We start from the raw sequence: 22,659 nt of genomic DNA, 5'->3' as shown, positions 1-22,659 counted from the left end.
TGGCGTGTGTGTCAGTGCCACTCAAGACAGTCAAGTGGTGTGAATTTGTTTTTCTCAAGGGGGCCGGATTTCCTGTCACAAGGCCGGTGGTGCTGAAAATAACTCGGCAGTGGACAATTTAGAAAATGAAAGCAGAACACAGTATTGGGTGTAACCAAGGACACTCCCCCACACGCTAACGTCAGTCTCCGCTACAGTCAGATCACTTCTGATATTATCGACTCTACTGCTCATAAGTGTGTCTCAATGTCAGCTCCTGAACAACTCACTCCGACTGGTACTCTATGGCCCGTTTGTTTTTATTTATTCATTCACGTGATGTGGGCGTCGCTGGCGAGGCCCAGCATTTATTGCCCATCCCTAATTGCCCTCGAGAAGGTGGTGGTGAGCCGCCTTCTTGAACCGCTGCAGTCCGTGTGGTGAAGGTGCTCCCACAGTGCTGTTCGGGAGGGAGTTCCAGGATTTTGACCCAGCGACGATAAAGGATCGACCGATATATTTCCAAGTCAGGATGGTGTGTGTGACTTGGAGGGAAACTTGGAGGTGGTGGTGTTCCCGTGCGCCTGCTGCCCTTGTCCTTCTAGGTGGAAGAGGTCGCGGGTTTGGGAGGTGCTGCCGAAGAAGCCTTGGCGAGTTGCTGCAGTGCATCTTGTAGATGGTCCACACTGCAGCCACGGTGCGCCGGTGGTGGAGGGAGTGAATGTTTAAGGTGGTGGATGGGGTGCCAATCAAGCGGGCTGCTTTGTCCTGGATGGTGTTGAGCTTCTTGAGTGTTGTTGGAGCTTCACTCATCCAGGCAAGTGGAGAGTATTCCATCACACTCCTGACTTGTGCCTTGTAGATGGTGGAAAGGCTTTGGGGAGCCAGGAGGTGAATCGCTCACCGCAGAATACCCAGCCTCTGACCTGCTCTTGTTGCCACAGTATTTATGTGGCTGCTCCAGTTAAGTTTCTGGTTAATGGTGACCCCCGGGATGTTGACAGTGTGGGATTCGACAATGGTAATGCTGTTGAATGTCAAGGGGCGGTGGTTGGACTCTCTTGTTGGAGATGGTCATTGCCTGGCACTTCTGTGGCGCGAATGTTACTTGCCACTTATCAGCCCAAGCCTGAATGTTGTCCAGATCTTGTTGCATGTGGGCACAGACTGCTTCATTATCTGAGGAGTTATGAATGGAACCGAACACTGTGCAGTCATCAGTGAACATCAGCACTTCTGACCCTATAATAGGTCATTGATGAAGCAGCTGAAGATGGTTGGGCCTAGGACACTGCCCTGAGGAACTCCTGCAGCGATGTCCTGGGGCTGAGATGATTGGCTTCCAACAACCACAACCATCTTCCTTTGTGCTAGGTATGACCCCAGCCAGTTGAGGGTTTACACCCTGATTCCCATTGACTTCAATTTTACTGGGGCTCCTTGATGCCACACTCGGTCAAATGCTGCCTTGATGTCAAGGGCAGTCACTCTCACCTCACCTCTGGAATTCAGCTCCTTTGTCCATGTTTGGACCAAGGCTGTAATGAGGTCGGGAGCCGAGTGGTCCTGGCAGAACCTAAACTGAGCATCGGTGAGCAGGTTATTGGTGAGTAAGTGTTGCTTGATAGCACTGTTGATGACACCTTCCATCACTTTGCTGATAATTGAGAGTAGACTGATGGGATGGTAATTGGCTGGATTGGATTTATCCTGCTTTTTGTGGACATGACATACCTGTCCACATTATTGGGTAGATGCCAGTGTTGTAGCTGTACTGAAACAGCTTGGCTAGAGGCGTGGCTAGTTCTGGGGCACAAGTCTTCAGCACGACAGCCAGGATGTTGTCGGGGCCCACAGCCTTTGCTGTATCCAGTGCGCTCAGCCGTTTCTTGATATCACGTGGAGTGAATCGAAATGGCTGAAGTCTGGTTTCTGTGATGGTGGGACCTCAGGAGGAGGCCGAGGTGGCACTTCCGGCTGAAGATGGTTGCGAATGCTTTAGCCTGGCCTTTGGCACTTACGTCCTGGGCTCTGCCATCATTGAGGATGGGGATATTCACGGAGTCTCCTTGTTTAATGGTCCACCACCATTCACAACTGGATGTGGCAGGACAGCAGAGCTTTGATCTGATCCGTTGATTGTGGGATCGTTTAGCTCTGTCTATAGCATGCTGCTCCCGCTGTTTAGCATGCATGTAGTCCTGTGTTGTAGCTTCACCAGGTTGGCACCTCATTTTTAGGTATGCCTGGTGCTGCTCCTGGCATGCTCTTCTGCACTCCTTATTGAACCAACCAGGGTTGGTCCCCTGGCTTAATGGTAATGGTAGAGTGAGGGACATGCCGGGCCATGAGGTTACAGGCTCGAATACAATTCTGCTGCTGCTGATGGCCCACAGCGCCTCATGGATGGTCAGCTTTGAAGCTGCTAGATCTGTTCTGAATCTATCCCATTTAGCACGGTGGTAGTGCCACACAACACGGTGGAGGGAGGGTGTCCTCAGTGCGAACACGGGACTTCGTCTCCACAACGACTGTGCCGTGGTCACTACTACCATGGACAGGTGCACCTGCGACAGGTAGAACAAGGTCAAGTAGGTTTTTCCCTCGTGTTGGTTCTCTCGCCACCTGTCCCAGGCCCAGTCTGGAAGCTATGTCCTTCAAGACTCGGCCAGTTCTGCCAGGTTGTCCGTCCAGTTTTCTTATTTTTGTTTCTCGTAGCGGTTTGTTACAACTGGATTGCTAGGCCATTTCAGAGGGCAGTTAAGAGTCAACCACATTGCTGTGTCGGCCAGACCGGGTAAGGACTGCAGATTTCCTTCCCTAAACGACATTAGTGAACCAGATTTTACAAAAAAAATTATAGTTTCATGGTCACCATTACTGATGCTAGCTTTTTAATTCCAGATTTATTTAATTATTTTGAATTTAAATTTCCCAGCTGCTGGGATTTGAACTCATGTTATGGATTACTAGTCCAGTAACATTACCACTATGCTACCGTGTGTCTCAGTGTCAGCTCCTGTACATGTACAGTACACCGGGTAAAAGGGAACAATTCACTCCCGTCTGGTACTGTACGGCCCGTGTGTGTCTCAGTGTCAGCTCCTGTACATGTACAGTACACAGTGGGTAAAAGGGAACGATTCACTCCCTTCTGGTACTGTATGGCCCGTGTGTGTCTCAGTGTCAGCTCCCGTACATGTACAATACACAGCGGGTAAAAGGGAACGATTCACTCCCATCTGGTACTGTACGGCCCGTGTGTGTCTCAGTGTCAGCTCCTGTACATGTACAGTACACAGCGGGTAAAAGGGAACGATTCACTCCCTTCTGGTACTGTACGGTCCGTGTGTGTCTCAGTGTCAGCTACTGTACATGTACAGTACACAGCGGGTAAAAGGGAACAATTCACTCCCATCTGGGACTGTACAGCTCGTGTATGTCTCAGTATCATTTCTGATGGGCGGTACCGGTGATGGAGCAGTCAGTCCTCCAGACAGACCCAGGTGAGACAGATATTTCCTGTCTGGGGTCTCTGGGCTGCCCCATTTCGCAACACCAAAGTTTGACAGGGGGCAGGGTAGAGGAAGATTCAGGGCAGGAGGTGGGCTCAGTGTGTCTACTTCACCTTAATAACTAAGGTCTTCATAGCCCTGGACAATAGGAAGCTTCCCATGGCTGAATGCCTCCGTTTATACACACCTCCTGGCTAGCTCGCCACAACTAACCGCCGCCCCACCCCCCGCCCCCCCCCTCCCTCCCACCCCTCCCTCCCAATGCACATGCCTCAATCTCTATGCTGGTTTCTTTTACCTCTGTTCTTGTGCCAGCCCCCTCGGCCCGGCTCTGGCTCCCGTCAACCTCCTCCACCGAGTCGCTGCGCCTCCGAGACCGCTTCTTCTTGACGAGGTCCGCGTCCCTGAGGTGTGAGAACCCCGACTTGCTCGACCTGCCTGGGGAGCGGCTGTCCGACGACTGCGAGCGCTGAAGCCTCTCCGGTCTGCTGGTCCCGCCGACCAAGCCCGCTGCATTTTCGCCGCTGGTGTTGGCGGCAGGGGCCGGTGGCCCATCCTTGGATGACGACTGATCTGGGGACCCATGGGGAACATCAGAACTATCCTGTGGTAGAACATCGGCACTCTTTTCCCTTTCCAGAGCTCTCTCTCGTCTTTGAGGGCACTCTGGGCCCTTGACCGTCCCATGGTGCTCTTGGTTGGGTCTCCCCTCAGGTTCCTCATGATCCCTTGCAGCTGAAGGTGTCCCTTGGCTCGGGGGAGATGGTTCCACGGGCTTTCCAGCATCCTCTGCGGCCGACGGATGCGCGGGCACCCCATGGTCCTGCTGGGCGGGTGGCCCCTCGAGAGTGGACGTCTCTGGAGGCCTCTCGTGATCCTCTGTGATGAGTAGCGCTGATGGGACGGGACCTTCACTGATGAAAAGCTCTATGGGCTTCCCACGGTCCCCTGGACTGGACTCAGCCAATGGCCTCCCAGGGACCTCTGCAGTCGGCATCCCCTTGGCCTGTGTATGCTTCTCTGAGGCAGGCGGCTCCACAGATTCCCCATCAGCCTCTGTAATGGACAGCTCCCCGGACTTCCCATGATCCTCTGGGGCGACCTGCTTCCCATGATCAGCTGCAGTGGGAAGCTCACTGCTCTGCCCATGATCCTCTGAGGCAGGTGGCCTCACAGATTTCCCATCATCCTCCGTAATGAACAGTTCCCCGGACTTCCCATGATCCTCTGGGGCGACCTGCTTCCCATGATCAGCTGCAGTGGGAAGCTCACTGCTCTGCCCATGATCCTCTGAGGCAGGCAGCCTCACTGATTTCCCATCATCCTCCGTAATGGACAGTTCCTGGGGCTTCCCATGATCCTCTGAGGCAGGCAGCCTCACGGATTTCCCATCATCCTCCACAATGGACAGTTCCTGAGGCTTCCCATGATCCTCTGAGGCCGGCAGCCTCATTGATTTCCCATCATCCTCCGTAATGGACAGTTCCTGGGGCTTCCCATGATCTTCTGAGGCAAGCAGCCTCACGGATTTCCCATCATCCTCCGTAATGGACAGTTCCTGAGGCTTCCCATGATCCTCTGAGGCAGGCAGCCTCACTGATTTCCCATCAGCCTCCGTTATGGCTAGTTCTCGGGGCTTCCCATGATCCTCTGAGGCGGGCGGCCTCACGGATTTCCCATCAGCCTCCCTCGCGGCCAGTCCCCGGGCCTTCTTGCGGGCCTTTGCAATGGGCACATCCTTGGGCCTCCCATGGTCCTCCGAGGCCGACTTCCCAAGATCCTGTGGCGGTGCAACATTCGCCCGAGCATTTTGATCGTGAACCAAATGCTTCGGCACCGGGGCCAGATCGCCCTCAGTTGATTGGGCGCTGGCAGAGGCCCTGGTGCTAGACACTGGTGCCTGGGACTGTTTCTGAGGGAGCGAGTCACTGTTGGCATCGTGCCCAGGCGCTGTGGAGGAGTTGGCGTGTGAATTGGTCTGAGGAGAGCTTTTTGACTCTGGGCTGTCTTCTTCACTCAACAGGACTTTGCTGTTCCTCTTCAAGGCTTCCCTCCTGGGCCTGCTGGGTCTCCGCGGCACAGAGCTGGCCTGGTGGGCCTCCATTCTCTCCGAGTAAAACTGGATGGGGTCCAAAGAGCTATGGGTGTCCGAGTCAAAGTTGCCTACCTTATAGGTGCTGTGGCTGCTGTTCTCTTCGATCTGCACCACATTGAGCTCCTGGCCGGTGAAGTGGGCCCTGATCTGGCACAGGTAGGTCATCACGATGAGCTTGTCGGGGATGGCCAGCAGGACCATGTCTGCCGGCTCTAAGAGCCGCGAGATGCCGAGGGCGGCAAAACCATCAAAGGCCTGGAGAGGGGCAGGAAAATGGGAAAACAGTCAAAGCAAATGGAGACGGCATCACATGGAAGCCAAGTGGATTAACAGTTAACAACATTTCCAATTGACCCCCAGCCTCAGCAGCTTTTTGGGGGGGAGTGTTCCAGATTTCCACCACCCTGTGTGTGAAGAAGTGCTTTCTGACATCACCCCTGAACGGCCTGGCTCTAATTTTAAGGTGACGCCCCCCTTGTTCTGGACTCCCCCCACCAGAGGAAATAGTTTCTCTCTATTGACCCGATCAAATCCTTTAATCAAACACCTCGATTAGATCGCCCCTTAATCTTCTAAACTCGAGGGAATACTAGCCTAGTGGGGGAGGGTTGGGTTAGTCGCGAGGACGGACAGGTTCGGCGACCAATGGTGTGAGAGTTGGGCGGGGGGGGGGGGGGCGGTGGTTGCGGATGCGAGAGATCATGTATCATGTGATAAAACCTCCAGGACTACGCCCAGCCAGAGTTGGCAACCCAACCTCCAACTTGACCCGCTCGTCTTGTCCCTCTCGTGGGTTCAAAGCCCCGTCTTGCACTCACCTTCTTGTTGTTCGTTTTGATGTCGTGAGGGTCCAGTGAGGAGTAATCTCTGAGGGAGAGAAAGAGAAAGAGGGAGAAATAAACGGATAAGGCCGAGAGTAAGGAAGCCCCGTCAAACCGCCCCCCCCCCTCACCCCACCTTCCGATTGGGGGCAGTGTTCGGCAACATATCAAACAGTGTCAAACGCATTGGAGGAGTAAATTGAGGAACCCTGCGTGATGATCAGAACAGTTGTGTAAATGAGTTGGGATTGAATAGAAGCGAGCAAAAAGTTGCCAACAGTCCCTTGGAGGCCGTAGTCACAATCGGCTGAATGGGCCTCAGGTGAAGTGGGCTCACGGCGGAGCTGGGACGGGCGGGCCCACGGCGTAGCTGGGACGGGCGGGCCCACGGCGGAGCTGGGACGGACGGGTGGGCGGGCCCACGGCGGAGCTGGGATGGGCGGGCGGGCCCACGGCGGAGCTGGGACGGGCGGGCGGGCCCACGGCGGAGCTGGGACGGGCGGGCGGGCCCACGGCGGAGCTGGGACGGGCGGGCGGGCCCACGGCGGAGCTGGGACGGGCGGGCGGGCGGACCCACGGCGGAGCTGGGACGGGCCCATGGCAGAGCTGGGACGGGCGGGCGGGCCCACGGCGGAGCTGGGACGGGCGGGCGGGCCCACGGCGGAGCTGGGACGGGCGGGCGGGCCCACGGCGGAGCTGGGACGGGCGGGCGGGCCCACGGCGGAGCTGGGCTGCTGTACCCCTCTGTGGAGCTGAGCTGGGGAAACTCACGGTGGACTTTCTCCAGCCCTACAACCCTCCGAGATCTCTGCGCTCCTCCAATTCTGACCTCTTGCGCATCCCCCTGATTTTAAATCGCTCCACCATTGGCGGCCGTGCCTTCAGCTGCCTGGGGCCTAAGCTCTGGAATTCCCTCCCTAAACCTCTCCGCCTCTCCTGCTTAAAACCTCCTCCTCTTTGACCAAGAGTTTGGTCACCTGTCCCTAATATCTCCTTATGTGGCTCGGTGTCAAATTTTGTCGTCTGATTACACTCCTGTGAAGCGCCTTGGGACGCTTTACTACGTTAAAGGCGCTGTGTAAATGCAGGTTGCTGTACTTACATGAGTCCAGGGTGGAAGTGGTGCAGGATGGCACAGAAGGCCAGGCCGTTGCGCCAGGAGGTGGTGAAATTGGTGATCTTCAGCCGAGTGTAGCTCTCGGTCACCTCCTTGCACCAGTCCAGCAGGCAGCGGCTGGGGTTGGCGAGGGTCGGGCCCTGAAGGGGGCTCTGCTGTTGGAAGACCAAAAGAGAGAGCGCAGTCAGACACGCTCGCTTTCAAACTCAGCGCCGCGCCCTTTTGTCGAGGCCGAAACTCCCTCCCGCCAGTGGCAGTGAAACCCCGCCAATTAGATTCAGGGTTAGGAACATTAGGAACAGGAGGAGGCCATTCAGCCCCTCGGGCCTGCTCCGCCATTCTATCAGATCCTGATTGATCTGCACCTCAATCCCATTTTTCCTACCATTGCTCCATATCCCTTGATAACCTTACCCAACAAAACATCTACCCCACTCAGTCTTGAAAGCTCCAATTGACCCCCAACATCCACTGTCTTTTTGCGGGGGGAGAGAGTTCCAGATTTCCACCACCTTTTGTGTGAAGAAGTGCTTCCTGACATCACCCCTGAACGGCCTGGCTCTAATTTTAAGGTTGCGTCCCCCCCGTGTTCTGGACTCCCCCCACCAGAGGAAATAGTTTCTCTCCATCTACCCTATCGAATCCTTTAATAAAAACATAAGAGAGATAGGAGCAGGAGTCGGCCATTCGGCCCCTCGAGCCTGCTCCGCCATTCAATAAGATCATGGCTGATCATCGACCTCAACTCCACTTTCCCGCCCGATCTCCATATCCCTTGATTCCCCGAGAGTCCAAAAATCTATCGATCTCGGTCTTGAATATACTCAACGACTGAGCCTCCACAGCCCTCTGGGGGAGAGAATTCCAAAGATTCACCGCCCTCTGAGTGAAGAAATTCCTCCTCATCTCAGTCCTAAATGGCCGACCCCTTATCCCGAGACTGTGGCCCCTGGTTCCAGACACTCCAGCCAGGGGGGAAAAACAGCCTCTCGGCATCTACCCTGTCAATCCCCCGAAAGAGGGGAGCACTTACGATCGAGGGGTCTGCTGGTTTCTTCTCCGGGCTGGAGCCCTCCGTGCTGGAGTCGGCCGGAACAGCAGATGAGGTGCCGGCGTTGAGGGATATCGGAGGGGGCGGGGCTTTCCGCTTGGCCCTGACCTCCGGCTCCTTTTGATTGGCTGCCGCTTGAGTTGCTGCCGGGTCCCTCGAGGGCGTCGCCAGCTGGGTGCCAGGCGTGGTCGCCGAGGCACCTGGGGCAGGCACTCTGCTGATGGCCGTACTCTCCTGGGCATTCTTGGCGTCGGCTGCTGGGGTCGGCACTGCCACGATATGGTTGAGCGCCGAGCCCTGGGCGATGCCACTGGGCAGCGATGTGGAGGGTTTCGACGTGTCCATCAAGCCCGTTGAGTTTGAAGGTACTGTAGTGTCCGGAGATGCTCCACCAGGGAATCCCGTGGAGCCAGTTGGTGTGGTCAAACTGTGTTGCCTCTTCTTTACCCGTGGAGCGGGCAGTGGCTTGTCTCCCCTCACCTCGCTGGCCTTGGTGGACCTGAAAGTAAGAGGGTAACATACAATGAATGGAAAAAGAAAGGCTTGCATTTCTATAGCGCCTTTCACGACCTCAGGACGTCCCAAAGCGCTTTACAGCCAATGAAGTACTTTTTTTTTTTTTTAAAGTGTGGTCACTGTTGTAATTTAGGAAACACGGTTATTTACGCACAGCAAGCTCCCACAAACAGCAATGTGATAATGATTATCTCATCTGTTTTAGTGATGTTGGTTGAGGGAACCGGGGAGAACTCCCCCTGCTCTTCTTCCAATAGTGGCTGTGGGGTCTTTTACATCCATCCGAGAGGGCAGACCGGGCCTCGGTTTAACGTCTCATCCGAAAGTCGGCCCCTCCGACAGTGCGGCGCTCCCTCAGTACTGCCCCTCCGACAGTGCGGCGCTCCCTCAGCACTGCCCCTCCGACAGTGCAGCACTCCCTCAGTACTGCCCCTCCGACAGTGCGGCGCTCCCTCAGTACTGCCCCTCAGACAGCGCGGCGCTCCCTCAGTACTGCCCCTCCGACAGTGCGGCGCTCCCTCAGTACTGCCCCTCCGACAGTGCGGCGCTCCCTCAGTACTGCCCCTCCGACAGTGCGGAGCTCCCTCAGTACTGCCCCTCCGACAGTGCGGCGCTCCCTCAGTACTGCCCCTCCGACAGTGCGGCGCTCCCTCAGTACTGGCACTGGGCATGTCGGCCTAGATTTTTGTGAAGTCTCTGGAGTGGGACTCGAACCCACAACCTTCTGACTCAGAGGCAAGAGTGCTCACTTCAAATTCTCAAACTGCCCTTTAGATTACTAGTCCAGGCCTCTGGAGTACGAGTCCAGTAACGTAACTACTATGCTACCGTACCCTAGTGTTGAAGCGATGGTGGGATTAGCAGCACTGGGAGAACGAGAGGGGTGGAAGGCTCTGGGAGAATTTTGAGGCCCATCAGATAGATTTGGTTCAAAAACAAAAAACTGCGGATGCTGGAAATCTGAAATAAAATCAGAGAATGCCGGAAACACTCAGCAGGTCAGGCAGCATCTGTGGAGAGAGAAACAGAGTTAACGTTTCAGGTCAATGACCCTTCGTCAGAACTGGAAAAAGCTGGAGATGGGACAGGTTTTTAAGCAAGTGCAGGGGCAGGGAAACGCGGGAGGGGAGGAAAGAACAAAAGGGAAGGTCTGTGATAGGCTGGAAGGCAGGAGAGATTAAATGACAAAAGGGATGATGGAGCGAGGCAAAAGCCGATGGTAATGGAACAAGTAAAGAAACACAGGATGGGTCTAGAGGAGGTGTAAATGGAAACAGCAGAATCATCAACAGCTGCCGTCCGAAAAAATGGGGGCAGAGGTTATGATCTGAAATTGTTGAACTGAATGTTGAGTCCAGAAAGATGAGGTGCTGTTCCTCGAGCTTACGTTGAGCTTCGTTGGAACAGTGTAAGAGGCCGAGGACAAGAGAGGTCAGAGTGGGAGAGGTCAGTCAGATCGCCTGTCACTAATTCTCCGGCCCCACTCCCACCTCGGCCTCCTACACTGTTCCAATGATGTTCAAGGAACAGCACCTTATCTTTCCATTAGGCACTTTACAGCCTTCTGGACTCAGCATTGAGTTCAACAATTTCAGACCATAACCTCTGATCTATTTTTCCAGATGGCAGCTGTTGACGATTCTGCCGTTGCCATTTACACCTCCTCTAGACCCATCTTTTGTTTCTTAACTTGTCCCATTACCATCTCCTTTAGCCTCACACCATCATCCCTTGTCATTTAATCTCTCCTGCCTTCCAGCCTATCACAGACCTTCCCTTTTGTTCTTTCCTCCCCCACCCCCCCCGCCCGCCTCTGCACCTGCTTAAGAACCTGTTACACCTCCAACTTTTTCCAGTTCTGATGAAGAGTCCCAGACCTGAAACGTTAACCCTGTTTCTCTCCCCACGGATGCTGCCCGGCCCGCTGAGCGTTTCCAGCATTCTCTGTTTTTATATTGGATAGATTGGGATAGTTGGTAGTCAAAGCGGAATTCCTCTCACTTACCACTCCTCCATCCTTCCCGTGGTCGGTTGCTCCGCAGCGGGTTTGTGCCCCAGCTCCTCTGGCCTGCCGAGCCTCTGGCCGGCGAGCTGAGCCGAGACTGTTGGTTCCTCGTCTTCAAAGGGGTGGGTCGGCCACTGGCGGTCTGGGCCCGGCCTCCTCCCCCCCGAGGTTGGCTTGGCTTCAGCGCCTTGGCCTTCGAGCAGGATGGCCGGGGTTTCCCCGGCACTCTTCAGCGGCTGCTGCGGGCTCATCACGTCCTTGATGCCATGGCTCCCCTCCGGTGTAACTGGCAGGGCCCGATCTTCGTTAAAGGGGTTTCTGTGCGGGACTTGTGACTTACGGACTGGAATGAATGGCCGGGAACTGGCCTGGGTCACCTTTGACTCACAGCTCCCCGTGGCGTCCTTCCAACTACCTGGGACAGGAACTGTGTGTCAAAGAGAATTTAACAGGGTTAGATATTGAGTAAGGCTCCCTCTACACTGACCCATCAAACACTCCCAGGGGCAGGTACAGCACGGGTTAGATACAGAGTAAAGCTCCCGCTACACTGTCCCATCAAGCACTCCCAGGGCAGGTACAGCACGGGTTAGATACAGAGTAAAGCTCCCTCTACACTGTCCCATCAAACACTCCCAGGGCAGGTACAGCACGGGTTAGATACAGAGTAAAGCTCCCTCTACACTGTCCCATCAAACACTCCCAGGGCAGGTACAGCACGGGTTAGATACAGAGTAAAGCTCCCTCTACACTGTCCCATCAAATACTCCCAGGGCAGGTACAACACGGGTTAGATACAGAGTAAAGCTCCCTCTACACTGTCCCATCAAACACTCCCAGAGACCTCCCCGATCATTGTCCTTTGACTCATTGAAAAGGGCCTGTGTGTGGACGTTGGGTAGGATTCAGCTTGGCTGTGATGCTCCTGTGGTCGAATAGCCGAGGCAGAAAGATTAGCCCATTTGTGTTGGTTAAGGAATGTGGGCCTTCAGCAGAGGCAAACCTGTAGTGGCGGGGGGGAAACATCTAAAACCTTGAGAAGGCCTCCTGGAATCTTTAAAAAGTGCGAGCGTGCTGAGAAAGCTCACCTGCCTGTACCCCCATCACGTCCTGACTCACTCCTGCCGCCCCGTGATCCTCCTCTTCCTCCTCCAGCGTGCCGAGAGGCTCGTTGACATCTGGAAATACAAGGGTGACAAAATTACTGCAGGGGACCACGCAGAGAGGAAAGCTGCTCCCATTCCGAATTCAACCTCCTAAAATCGGGAAACTCGCACCCCCGCGTGATCCGGCACTTCCCAGGACTCATTGCTCCTCGGGGCCTTTGAGTTTTGATAGGGGGCTTTCCCGACTGCCGTGCATGCTGGGATGCCCCCACTGATGTCTCTTGTTTTCCTTTTCTCTCTCGCCCTCTCCAGCCTTGCAAATCCCACAGGCAGGGGTGGGGCAGGCTCTGGAGCGAGAAAGGGTAGTGCAGGTAAAAGAGGGGGCAGAGAGAGATAGAGAGAAGAGGACGAGAGAGGAGAGGGTTGAAAGAGAAGTGGATGTGTAAGAAATCGTGGATTGAAAGAAATAATAGTCTGTTACGGGTTCCCTAGATCAGCAGTTTGCCTAAGTTGATGACACAGAAAGGTTATGTCAGAAAATAGCTGTACAGAGAGCTGAATTATGAGGTCAGAACACAAAATCGGGCCTCCGAGTGGGCCTAGCTAGGCCTGATAAGGGATGCAGCAAGGAGCCGTAGGATAAGCAAGATGTCTACGAGAGGGCAACAAGACATTTAGAACAGAGATAGGGAAATAGCTGACATCAGCAAGGTAGGAGGGGACTGTCATAGGTAGCCTTTCCCTTGTAATTGGACAATGGGATGGGTAAAAATGATTGACACCAGGTATCCACCAGCCCATCGAAATAAGGTCTAAAAACGGGCGACCAAGGGAAGAAAACAGGCAGTTAGGGGGCGAAGGCTTCCCCGAGGTGGCTACGGCCTAACACCTTGGGTCAAGTTTAGCCTCTGAGGTGGGTCGATGCTGGCTGACGGCCTAACACCTCCAACAGCTCGAGGGACGACCCAACGGAAGTGACCGGTGCAGCAGACTGCAGGAATCCACCCAATCCGGGACCACCGTACCGCCTCACCATCCGCCTGGTCGTTTTGTTCCCTTCCAGGGCCGTAGACCGCCCTCATCTGTCACGGGCTGTATGTCGACTGTATCTATCTCAATCGCATGTAGTAATATCTGATTGTGCTTAAACTGTAGCTCTCTAATAAAAAGCCTTACAACTCCCAAGACCCACTGGGTAATCTGTCTGTGATCCAAACTCTTACAATGAGAGCGAATGTATGATTGAAATGGCCATGAAACGGAATGGAGGAGGGACGAGCCCCAATCCCACGCCACTGGTGAAAGCTCTCCGGAGACCTTTGAGCTTTAATAGGGGGTTTTCACTGCTGACGTGCATGCTGGGATACCCGTGCCTCCATTGATGTCTCTTGTTTTTTTCCTCTCTCAACCTTGGAGAAAGAAAGAGCGTGAAAGAGCGAGGATGAGAGGGAAAGAGGATGCGAGGGAAAGAGGATGAGAGGGAAGAGAAGAATACATCAGTACCCCTGACCCCACCGCCTCCCACAGTTCAATGAAATGTTGATTTCTGAATTAAATTTTGTTAACTATAACAGCCTACCCTTCAACAATGTTTCCCTTGGCTGGAGAGCCTAGAACCAGAGGCCACAGCCTCAGGATGAAGGGTAGGCCATTCAGGACTGAGATGAGAAGAAATTTCTTCACACAGAGGGTGGGGAATCTTTGGAATTCTCTACCCCAGAGGGCTGTGGAGGCTCAGTCATTGGGTATATTCAAAACAGAAGTTGATAGATTTCTGACTAGTAAGGGCATCAAGGGATATGGCGATAGGGCCGGTGAATGGAGTTGAGGCAGAAGATCAGCCGTGATCTCATTGAATAGCGGAGCAGGCTCGAAGGGCCAAAGGGCCTACTCCTGCTCCTATTTCTTATGTTATGTTCTAATCCAATATATAGGGCCTTACATGTTTATTTGGAAATGCAAGTTAATCATTCACTCTGCAGTAGCCCACCCCCACCGACGTGTCAAGCCTGATGACCCCACGTGCGATGTCAGCACTCCCCCGCGCCCCCCCTCAACCCCCCGACACTGAGAACTCTCTGCGACGGGGGCATCAGAGTGGGGCTGACCAATCGGAAAACACGCCGACAGCACACGCCCAATGATCATGCAGGATCCAACCGTGCAGCCTTCACGACCCCCCGCCGTCCCTCCTCCTTCCCCCATGCTTAATTTCTTAACAGCAAGCAGGCTGTTTTGCAACATACTTGGTGTTACATGTTAGGTGAGTAATAGAAAAGCAAGGAGCATCGTGGGCAATGGAGTTGGTGTTTAACAGATTCCATCCTGTTTGTACAACAGGACTGTTATCGGCCTGTGTGTAATTGGTTAGTTATTCTCGAGGATGCTGAAACCGGCCAGGGTTCCTTCTTATTAACTGATTACTGCAGGAAAATGCATGTATGTGAATCTCATGCTCGGCTGTGATGCTCCCATAGTTGAATAGCTGGCCCTACACAGTTGCTGTCTAGATTCACATGAAAGGTGGCTGGCTTGGTGAGGCAGGCTAGCCGCTTTAGACTGGAGCCTCAGCAAGCCAGTGCCTTTAGGAAAATATGGGATGAAACTAGACAAAAGTCAGTACTCCTAAGAATAAGGTAATAGGGATCGTTTATATGGGGGCTGTACTCCAGGGATTAAGGTAATAGTGATCGTTTATTGGGGACAGTACTCCACACAATATGGTAATTGGGATAGTTTATATGGGGCAGTACTCCAGTGTATACGGTAATAGGTATGGTTTACATGGAGCCTGTACTCCAGTGAATTTGGTAATGGGGATGGTTTCCACGAGGCCTGTCGTCTGGTGAATACGGTATTGGGATGGTTTACACGGGGCCTGTACTCTGGTGAATACGGTAGTGGGATGGTTTACATGGGGCCTGTAGTCTGGTGAATACGGTATTGGGATGGTTTACACAGGCTTGTAGTCTGGTGAATGTGGTATTGGGATGGGGGACCTGTAGTCTGGTGAATATGGTATTGGGATGGTTTACACGGAGCCAGTAGTCTGGTGAATACGGTATTGGGATGGGGCATGTACTCTGGTGATGAATACGTTATTGGGACAGTTTACATGGGGCCTGTACTCTGGTGACTACAGTATTGGGATAGTTTGGACAGGGCCTATACTCCGGTGAATACGGTATTGGGGATGGTTTACACGGGGCCTGTAGTCTGGTGAATATGGTACTGGGATAGTTTACATGGGGGCCTGTAGTCTGGTGAATATGGTATTGGGATAGTTTACATGGGGGCCTGTAGTCTGGTGAATACGGTATTGGGATGGTTTACACGGGGCCTGTAGTCTGGTGAATACGGTATTGGGATAGTTTACATGGGGGCCTGTAGTCTGGTGAATACGGTATTAGGATAGTTTACACGAGGCCTGTAGTCTGGTGAATACGGTATTAGGGATAGTTTACACAGGGCCTGTAGTCTGGTGAATACGGTATTAGGGACAACCAGGTCTTTGAACAAACCCGGCAAGGAGCAAGCAAGCTCGGCCATGGCCACTTCAAACACACGGACCGGATCGCGCTCAGGAGCCGGATCGCTCCTCCGGCCCAAATGCGGGTTAATGGCACTCAAAGGCAAAAGCAAGATCCCTCACAAAGGCTTACCCACCTCTCAGCCGGTCCAAGCTATAGAGGAACCTAAACCCTGCGACAGAACGAAAGGGAGTTTTCAGGAAAATCACAGGGGACGTTCAGGCGGCAAAGTGGAAAGTGCAGAGGGTTAAAGGTCTCCCAGCCCGTCCGCCTTGAAGGCAGCAAATATTTATTATTTCCAAGTGCCCGGTTTTGAGCTTGTGTTTGGACCCTCCGCCGCACTGATCAACTGCAAGTGTCAGTGCCCTTCATAATCACAAGTCGCAACCTGCTCAAGGGCAACATCAGGCTTCTTAGGAGTGGAGTGGGTGATCATAATATTCTGGATGAAGGTCCAACTAATAGCCTGCATGGTAACCTGGCAACAAGTGCAGGGACCCACCGAACGATGCTCATAAAGGCGGGAGTAACATGTCTCCTGCCCCTTTCAGGCCAATTAAGATGGCCGCCATTGCAGACAAGATGGCCGCCATTGCAGACAAGGTGGCCGCCATTGCAGACAAGGTGGCCTGTTCCTCACTGCTTGCCACAAGAAGGCGCCACCTGATTCTGTAGGCTTCCAACTCGGACACTGTGGGAAATGGGGACCCGAATCTGTTGGGACAGTCCAGACAAGGCGGCCCCCCCCAGTCCAGACAAGGAGGCCCCCCCCAGTCCAGACAAGGAGGCCCCCCCCAGTCCAGACAAGGAGGCCCCCCCCAGTCCAGACAAGGAGGCCCCCCCCAGTCCAGACAAGGAGGCCCCCCCCAGTCCAGACAAGGAGGCCCCCCCCAGTCCAGACAAGGAGGCCCCCCCAGTCCAGACAAGGAGGCTCCCCCCAGTCCAGACAAGGAGGCCCCCCCCCAGTCCAGACAAAGAGGCCCCCCAGCCCAGGCAAAGAGGCCCCCCCCAGTCCAGACAAGAGCAGGACGATAGATCAGTTCCGCCCGAGAGTTACTGCCGCACCTCCACGCAGACCCCGCCTCGCTCCTTGTTGCTCTCCGTGCTGCCAGTTGCTTGGCGTTGTATTAAAAATGCAGACCAAACCCCAGTCCCATCGCCTCAGTTGGCTGCCCCGATAGTTCAGTTAGTAAATGCACTGAGCATCGTGATACCGAGACTGTGAGGCTCCCAGGTGCGGTCCCTGCTCTGAGCACAGCTGGGGTTCCAACGTGGGCACTGCAATTGGCCTCAGTACCCCTGGACTCGGAAAGGTTGAAGGTTGATTGCTCGGGGAGGCAGTGAGGGCAGAAAGCGCGGGGAAACCTGTTGTGTATGTACCTTTAAGAGAAGAACTGATTCTATACTGCAGTACCGGCAGTGACCACCCCTGTATATAAAGCCATAGCAGGCTTCTGTACTTCAGTCTTGAATTACTCTCTGTTCAGTAAATACCTGTTTTATTGTTCTCCTGCAGTCTGAGTATTATTGATCCTCGGACACTACAAAACCGGAGGGGGAAGATCGGATAGCTACTGGAGGGATTGGGCTTCAGGAGGTATCAGTGTGTGGGGACTGGCCAGGTGGCCGGCAGTGTCTTCTCCAGTCCTGTGCGGCCCTGTGTTGTGGTTGTGGTGGGTGAGGAGCAGGCAGAGCGCTCTACCCACCACGATCGAGTGTTATTTTGGGTAAACAGGGCCCTTAACGCCCCCAGAAGCCCAGTCCCAACAAGGTCGGGTCCCCATTTCCCGCAGTGTCGAGTTGCAAGCCTACAGACTCTGGTGGCACCTCCTTGTGGCCAACAGCGAGGGAGAGGCCAATGTGCCATAGTTTGTCTCGGAATGAAGATTAGGAACATAGGGCCAGGAGGAGGCCATTCAGCCCCTCGAGCCTGTTCCGCCATTCAGTGAGATCATAGCTGATCTGTGACCCAACTCCATCCACCCGCCTTTGCCCCATGTCCCTTAATACCTTTGGTTAACAAAAATTTATCAATCTCAGATTTTAAATTAACAATTGATCTAGCATCAAGTGCCGTTTGCGGAAGAGAGTTCCAAACTTCTACCGCCCTTTGTGTGTAGAAGTGTTTCCTAACTTCACTCCTGAAAGGTCTGGCTCTAATTTTTAGACTCTGCCCCCTAGTCCTAGACTCCCCAACCAGCGGAAATAGTTTCTCTCTCTCTACCCTATCAGTTCCCCTTAATATCCTGAAAACTTCGATCAGATCACCCTTTAACCTTCTAAATTCCAGGGAATACAACCCTAGTTTGTGTAATGGGCGGGTGATGGTGGGGACAGGGCACGTGATCCAGCTTTGGTTATTTTTTTGAGTGGCGCGGGTGAGGCGGATGGAACCAGAGAGTACTGTGGGGGTAGAATGTGCGAAATAACTCCCCTGGCGCACAGCTCCATGTGCAGGGGGCACCTTATGGGCAAGTCTGGGGCGGTAGAGCAGCGCGCTCCATTTATGAATTTCAATGCACGGAAGACGTGGGCTGTGATTCGGACGTGATAAGTCTCCTCGCCCGATCTGATACCCGCTACCACCACTAAATCAGAACATGTGCCCCAATAAACAGCCTGGGAGAGAAGGGGCTATACACAAACACTCGAGGACAACACACTCGATTGCAAGTTACAGATAAATCGAATACTTTGGTCCAATGCGGGCAGTCGCCCCAGTCTGGGATCTTGCTCACCTTTCATCCTGCTGGTCTTGTCTCCCTGCCACACCTTCCTCTCAGTCCCCTCCTCCTCCTCCTCACTCTCCTCAGCAAAGTCGTCCATGTTGCCGATATCGGCCTGTTTCACGCTCATAAGGCTGGCCAGGCTCTGCATGTCCTCGTCCCTGGGGGGAGGGAGGATGGTGGGAGAGCTCAGAGCGAGGTACAACCCGAGTTGATTTAAGAGTACCGCGGACACAAGATTGGGGTCAAAGATCAGGTACACAAGATCGGGGTCACTCGCCCGTCCCTCTCCTACAGTAACCCGCCTCCATCGCAGCGTCCAATTGTGCTCAGTAGGCGTTTGGCCTCTGTTGCCTTGTGTCAGCCGTGGCTCAGTGGGTAGCACTCTCGCCCGAGTCAGAATATCATGGGTTCGAGCCCCACTCCAGAGACTTGAGCCCATAATCCAGGCTGACACTCCCACTGCCAGTACTGAGGGAGCGCAGCACCGTCGGAGGGGCAGTACTGAGGGAGCGCCGCACTGTGGGAGGGGCAGTACTGAGGGAGCACCACACTGTGGGAGGGGCAGTACTGAGGGAGCGCTGCACTGTCGGAGGGGCAGTACTGAGGCAGCGCCGCACTGTCGAAGGGATGGTACTGAGGGAGCGCCGCACTGTCGGAGGGGCGGTGCTGAGGGAGCGCCGCACTGTCGGAGGGGCAGTGCTGAGGGAGCGCCGCACTGTCGGAGGGGCAGTGCTGAGGGAGCGCCGCACTGTCGGAGTGGCGATACTGAGGGAGCGCCGCACTGTCGGAGGGGCAGTACTGAGGGTGCGCTGCACTGTCGGAGGGGCAGTACTGAGGGAGCGCTGCACTGTCGGAGGGGCAGTCTTTCAGATGAGACGTTAAGCCAAGGCCCCGCCTGCCCTCTCAGGTGGACGTAAAAGATCCCACGGCCACTATTGGAAGAAGAGCAGGGGGAGTTCTCCCCGGTGTCCTGGGGCCAATATTTACACCTCAACCAACATCACTAAAAACAGATTATCTCATTGCTGTTTGTGGGAGCTTGCTGTGCGCAAATTGGCTGCTGTGTTTCCTACATTACAACAGTGAACAGCAATTAGTTCCAAACTGACTCCGGGGTGTGTCTGTGTAGAGTAATTTAGATGTTGTGGCCTTAAGGAGACAAGGCATCTTATAATCAGATCCACCTTCACGCCTTTATTAGATAATATAGTGTGTGGTTTATGGTTCATCTTACCGTGAACACCATCGCGAGAGATCCCCTAGTTTCAGGCACCCTGATGAGGCCCCACTTTACCCATTCTTTCTTTGGTCATCTCAGTATTGCCCAGTACGACAAACAAGGGGCAGGGCTGCCCCTGGAGCCAAGGGACCTCCCGCCCCCACCCCCGCCCCAGCTGGTTGACCTGGGAGTGAACGCCTCAGCCCAATGCCGGTGAGGAACGAGGGATGCCCCAACCACGCCGGACCCAGAAACCCGAGACTCACGTTGCCCGTCCTTCTCGAAGGAAGACACAGGAGAGGGAGAACTGCAGCGTGGCGGAGACGACTTTTACGGAGAGGGGTTTGAGCTTGAGCTTGACGTCAGTCACCGTGGGCATCGGGCTGGTGTACTTCTTCATGTTCACATCAACAGACGCCAACACCTTTCGATGGCCTTTGGTTTCCTGAAGAGATGCACAGCTTTTTTTTTTAATAAAAGAGGGAAGGTGGATACAACGGTTTCTAAACTCAACCCACACACAACCCAGCTCATTTTTATTTTCACCTTTCCTTAAAGAAACAACTCGCATTTCTATAGCGCCTTTCAACACCTCAGGACGTCCCAAAGCGCTTTACAGCCAAGGACGTATTTCTGAAGTGCAGTCATTGTAATTTTTTTAATTAATTCTTGCGATGTGGCGTCGCTGGCAAGGCCCAGCATTTATTGCCCATCCCTAGTTGCCCTTGAGAAAGTGGTGGTGAGCTGCCTTCTTGAACCGCTGCAGTCCGTGTGGTGAAGGTGCTCCCAGAGTGCTGTTAGGGAGGGAGTTCCAGGATTTTGTCTCAGCGATGATGAAGGAACGGCCGATATACTTCCAAGTCGGGATGGTGTGTGACTTGGAGGGAAACTTGGAGGTGGTGGTGTTCCCATGCGCCTGCTGCCCTTGTCCTTCTAGGTGGAAGAGGTAGTGGGTTTGGGAGGTGCTGCTGAAGAAGCCTTGGCGAGTTGCTGCAGTGCATCTTGTAGATGGTCCACACTGCAGCCACGGTGCGCCGGTGGTGGAGGGAGTGAATGTTTAAGGTGGGGGATGGGGTGCCGATCAAGCGGACAATGTGGCCAAACACGGCAGCCAATTTGCATTCAGCAATATCCCACAAACAGCATTCGGATAAATATCTGGTTAATCTACCTTTAGCAATGTTGATTGAGGGATGCATGCTGGCCAGCAGAGTGGAAGAACAGGTTCACTAATGTCCTTCAGGGAATGGAGCCTGTCATTCCTAGGTTTACACGTGACTCCAGACCCACACCCTGTGGATGACTCCAAAACGACAATAAATACCTGCACTGCATTGTCGGAAAGGCCGTCTTTCGGATGAGACGTTAAACCGAGGCCCCGTCTGCTCCCTCGGATGGACTTAAAAGATCCCACGGCCACTATTTCGAAGAAGAGCAGGTGGGAGTTCTCCCCGGTGTCCTGGGGCCAATATTTATCCCTCAACCAACATCACTAAAATACAGATTGACGCAAGAAAACTACTAGGCACTTGGTCTAAGCGTTAAACAAAGCTTTAATCAACTGTTTTACAACATGGCGGTCTAGTTGTGTCCTTCACTAGTTCCTGTTAAGAATGTCCTGTGCAAGCTGGGCCCGTGCCCGAGTATTTATACTCTCCCTGGACAGCTCCACCCATAGGCCACTCAGTATTATTTCATAAGTCTTTCTTTCATGAATGACTGATTCATGTCACAGATGATCTGGTCATTATCACATTGCTGTTTGTGGGAGCTTGCTGTGCGGAAAAAACGGCTGCCGCGTTTCCTACATTACAACAGCGACTACACTTCAAAAAGTACTTTGTTGGCTGTAAAGCGCTTTGGGACGTCCTGGAGTCGTGAGAGGCGCTGTAGAAATGTAAGTCTTTCTTTTCTTTAGGTTGGCGGATGCTTATAAATTCCTGGCTCCGGCAGTGGAGAGAAGGCGCCGGTCAGGAAATCAAGCAGGAAATTATTGGCTTTCCAGCCCTTTGTTTTATACTCCTGACACTTTGAGGTGCGGCAGATGTGTACTGGACCCATCGTTGGCGCGTGAAGCGTTTAATTTATCGGTTTGGTTGCAGTGAGCAGTGTTCGGGATCTGTGGCAATTTTAGTCTTTGGACCAGTGTCTCAGTGGGCAAGTTCTAAACTGGTCAGCCTTCATAGACTCATACCGCACAGGAGGAGGCCATTCAGCCCATCGTGCCTGTGCCTGCTCTTTGAAAGGGCTCTCTGATTAGTCCCACGCCCCCCTACTCGTTCCCCAGAGCCCTGCAAATTTTTCCCCTTCAAGTATTTATCCAATTCCCCTTTTGAAAGTTACTATTGAATCTGCTTCCACCGCCCTTTCAGGCAGCGCGTTCCAGATCACAACAACTCGCTGCGTAAAAAAATAATTCTCCTCATCTCCCCCTCTGGTTCTTTTGCCAATTATCTTCAATCCGTGTCCTCTGGTTACCGACCCTCCTGCCACTGGAAACAGTTTCTCCTTATTTACTCTATCAAAACCCCTCATCATTTTGAACACCTCTACAATGGGCTAATGTCAAACTTACGTTTTCTATAACAAACGTCCATTCCTTATCTTCAAATTCCTCAGCAAGGGGATCCTAAAATTCAACAACAAATCAGGGTTATGCGTGCGTATCAGTCTTTACAATGATGTGCGGGTTAGGTTGATTGGCTATGATAAATTGACCCTTAGTGTTAGGGGGATTAAATATGTGGGGTTACGGGGATAGGGTGGGATATGTGTTGGTGTAGGGGATACTGGGATCGGGTGGGATATGTGTCGGTGCAGGCTCGATGGGCCGAAATGGCCTCTATCTGCACTGTGGGGTTTCTGTGATATCCACATTGAGAGAGCAATGAGGCCCAGACTGAAGGGATGAGATTCCCCTGGATCGGATGGCTAAGGGACACGCCCAACATTGGGTTATCACAGCCCAGTCGTGAG

The 22,659-nt window shown here is 53.6% G+C and overlaps 1 protein-coding gene across 6 annotated transcripts in view; it reads right to left on the bottom strand.

Annotated features, from left to right (window-relative positions):
• Positions 1-22,659, bottom strand: part of LOC147092832 (EH domain-binding protein 1-like) — a 118,258-nt gene that overhangs the window by 36,481 nt on the left and 59,118 nt on the right. For 2 of the 6 annotated variants that reach the window (XM_085976082.1, XM_085976085.1), the window contains 10 exons: positions 22,259-22,312; positions 19,950-20,128; positions 18,474-18,622; positions 15,872-15,907; positions 12,188-12,277; positions 11,100-11,526; positions 8,561-9,077; positions 7,513-7,682; positions 6,408-6,456; positions 3,793-5,844 (listed from right to left, as the gene is read on the bottom strand). In XM_085976082.1, the coding sequence (XP_085832208.1) occupies positions 3,793-5,844; positions 6,408-6,456; positions 7,513-7,682; positions 8,561-9,077; positions 11,100-11,526; positions 12,188-12,277; positions 15,872-15,907; positions 18,474-18,622; positions 19,950-20,128; positions 22,259-22,312 (3,723 nt within the window). Of the gene's footprint in view, positions 1-3,792; positions 5,845-6,407; positions 6,457-7,512; positions 7,683-8,560; positions 9,078-11,099; positions 11,527-12,187; positions 12,278-15,871; positions 15,908-18,473; positions 18,623-19,949; positions 20,129-22,258; positions 22,313-22,659 lie in introns of those variants that run through there. The other 4 variants (XM_085976083.1, XM_085976087.1, XM_085976084.1 and 1 more) reach the window with 4 other exon arrangements.

The sequence above is a fragment of the Somniosus microcephalus genome, unplaced genomic scaffold (assembly GCF_052327205.1).
Source record: "Somniosus microcephalus isolate GS21.2 unplaced genomic scaffold, FLI_Smic_1.0 unresolved_chr2, whole genome shotgun sequence".
Classification (NCBI taxonomy): domain Eukaryota; kingdom Metazoa; phylum Chordata; class Chondrichthyes; order Squaliformes; family Somniosidae; genus Somniosus; species Somniosus microcephalus.
Note: the sequence above shows the minus strand (reverse complement) of the source record. Positions and strands in the feature narration are given on the sequence as shown.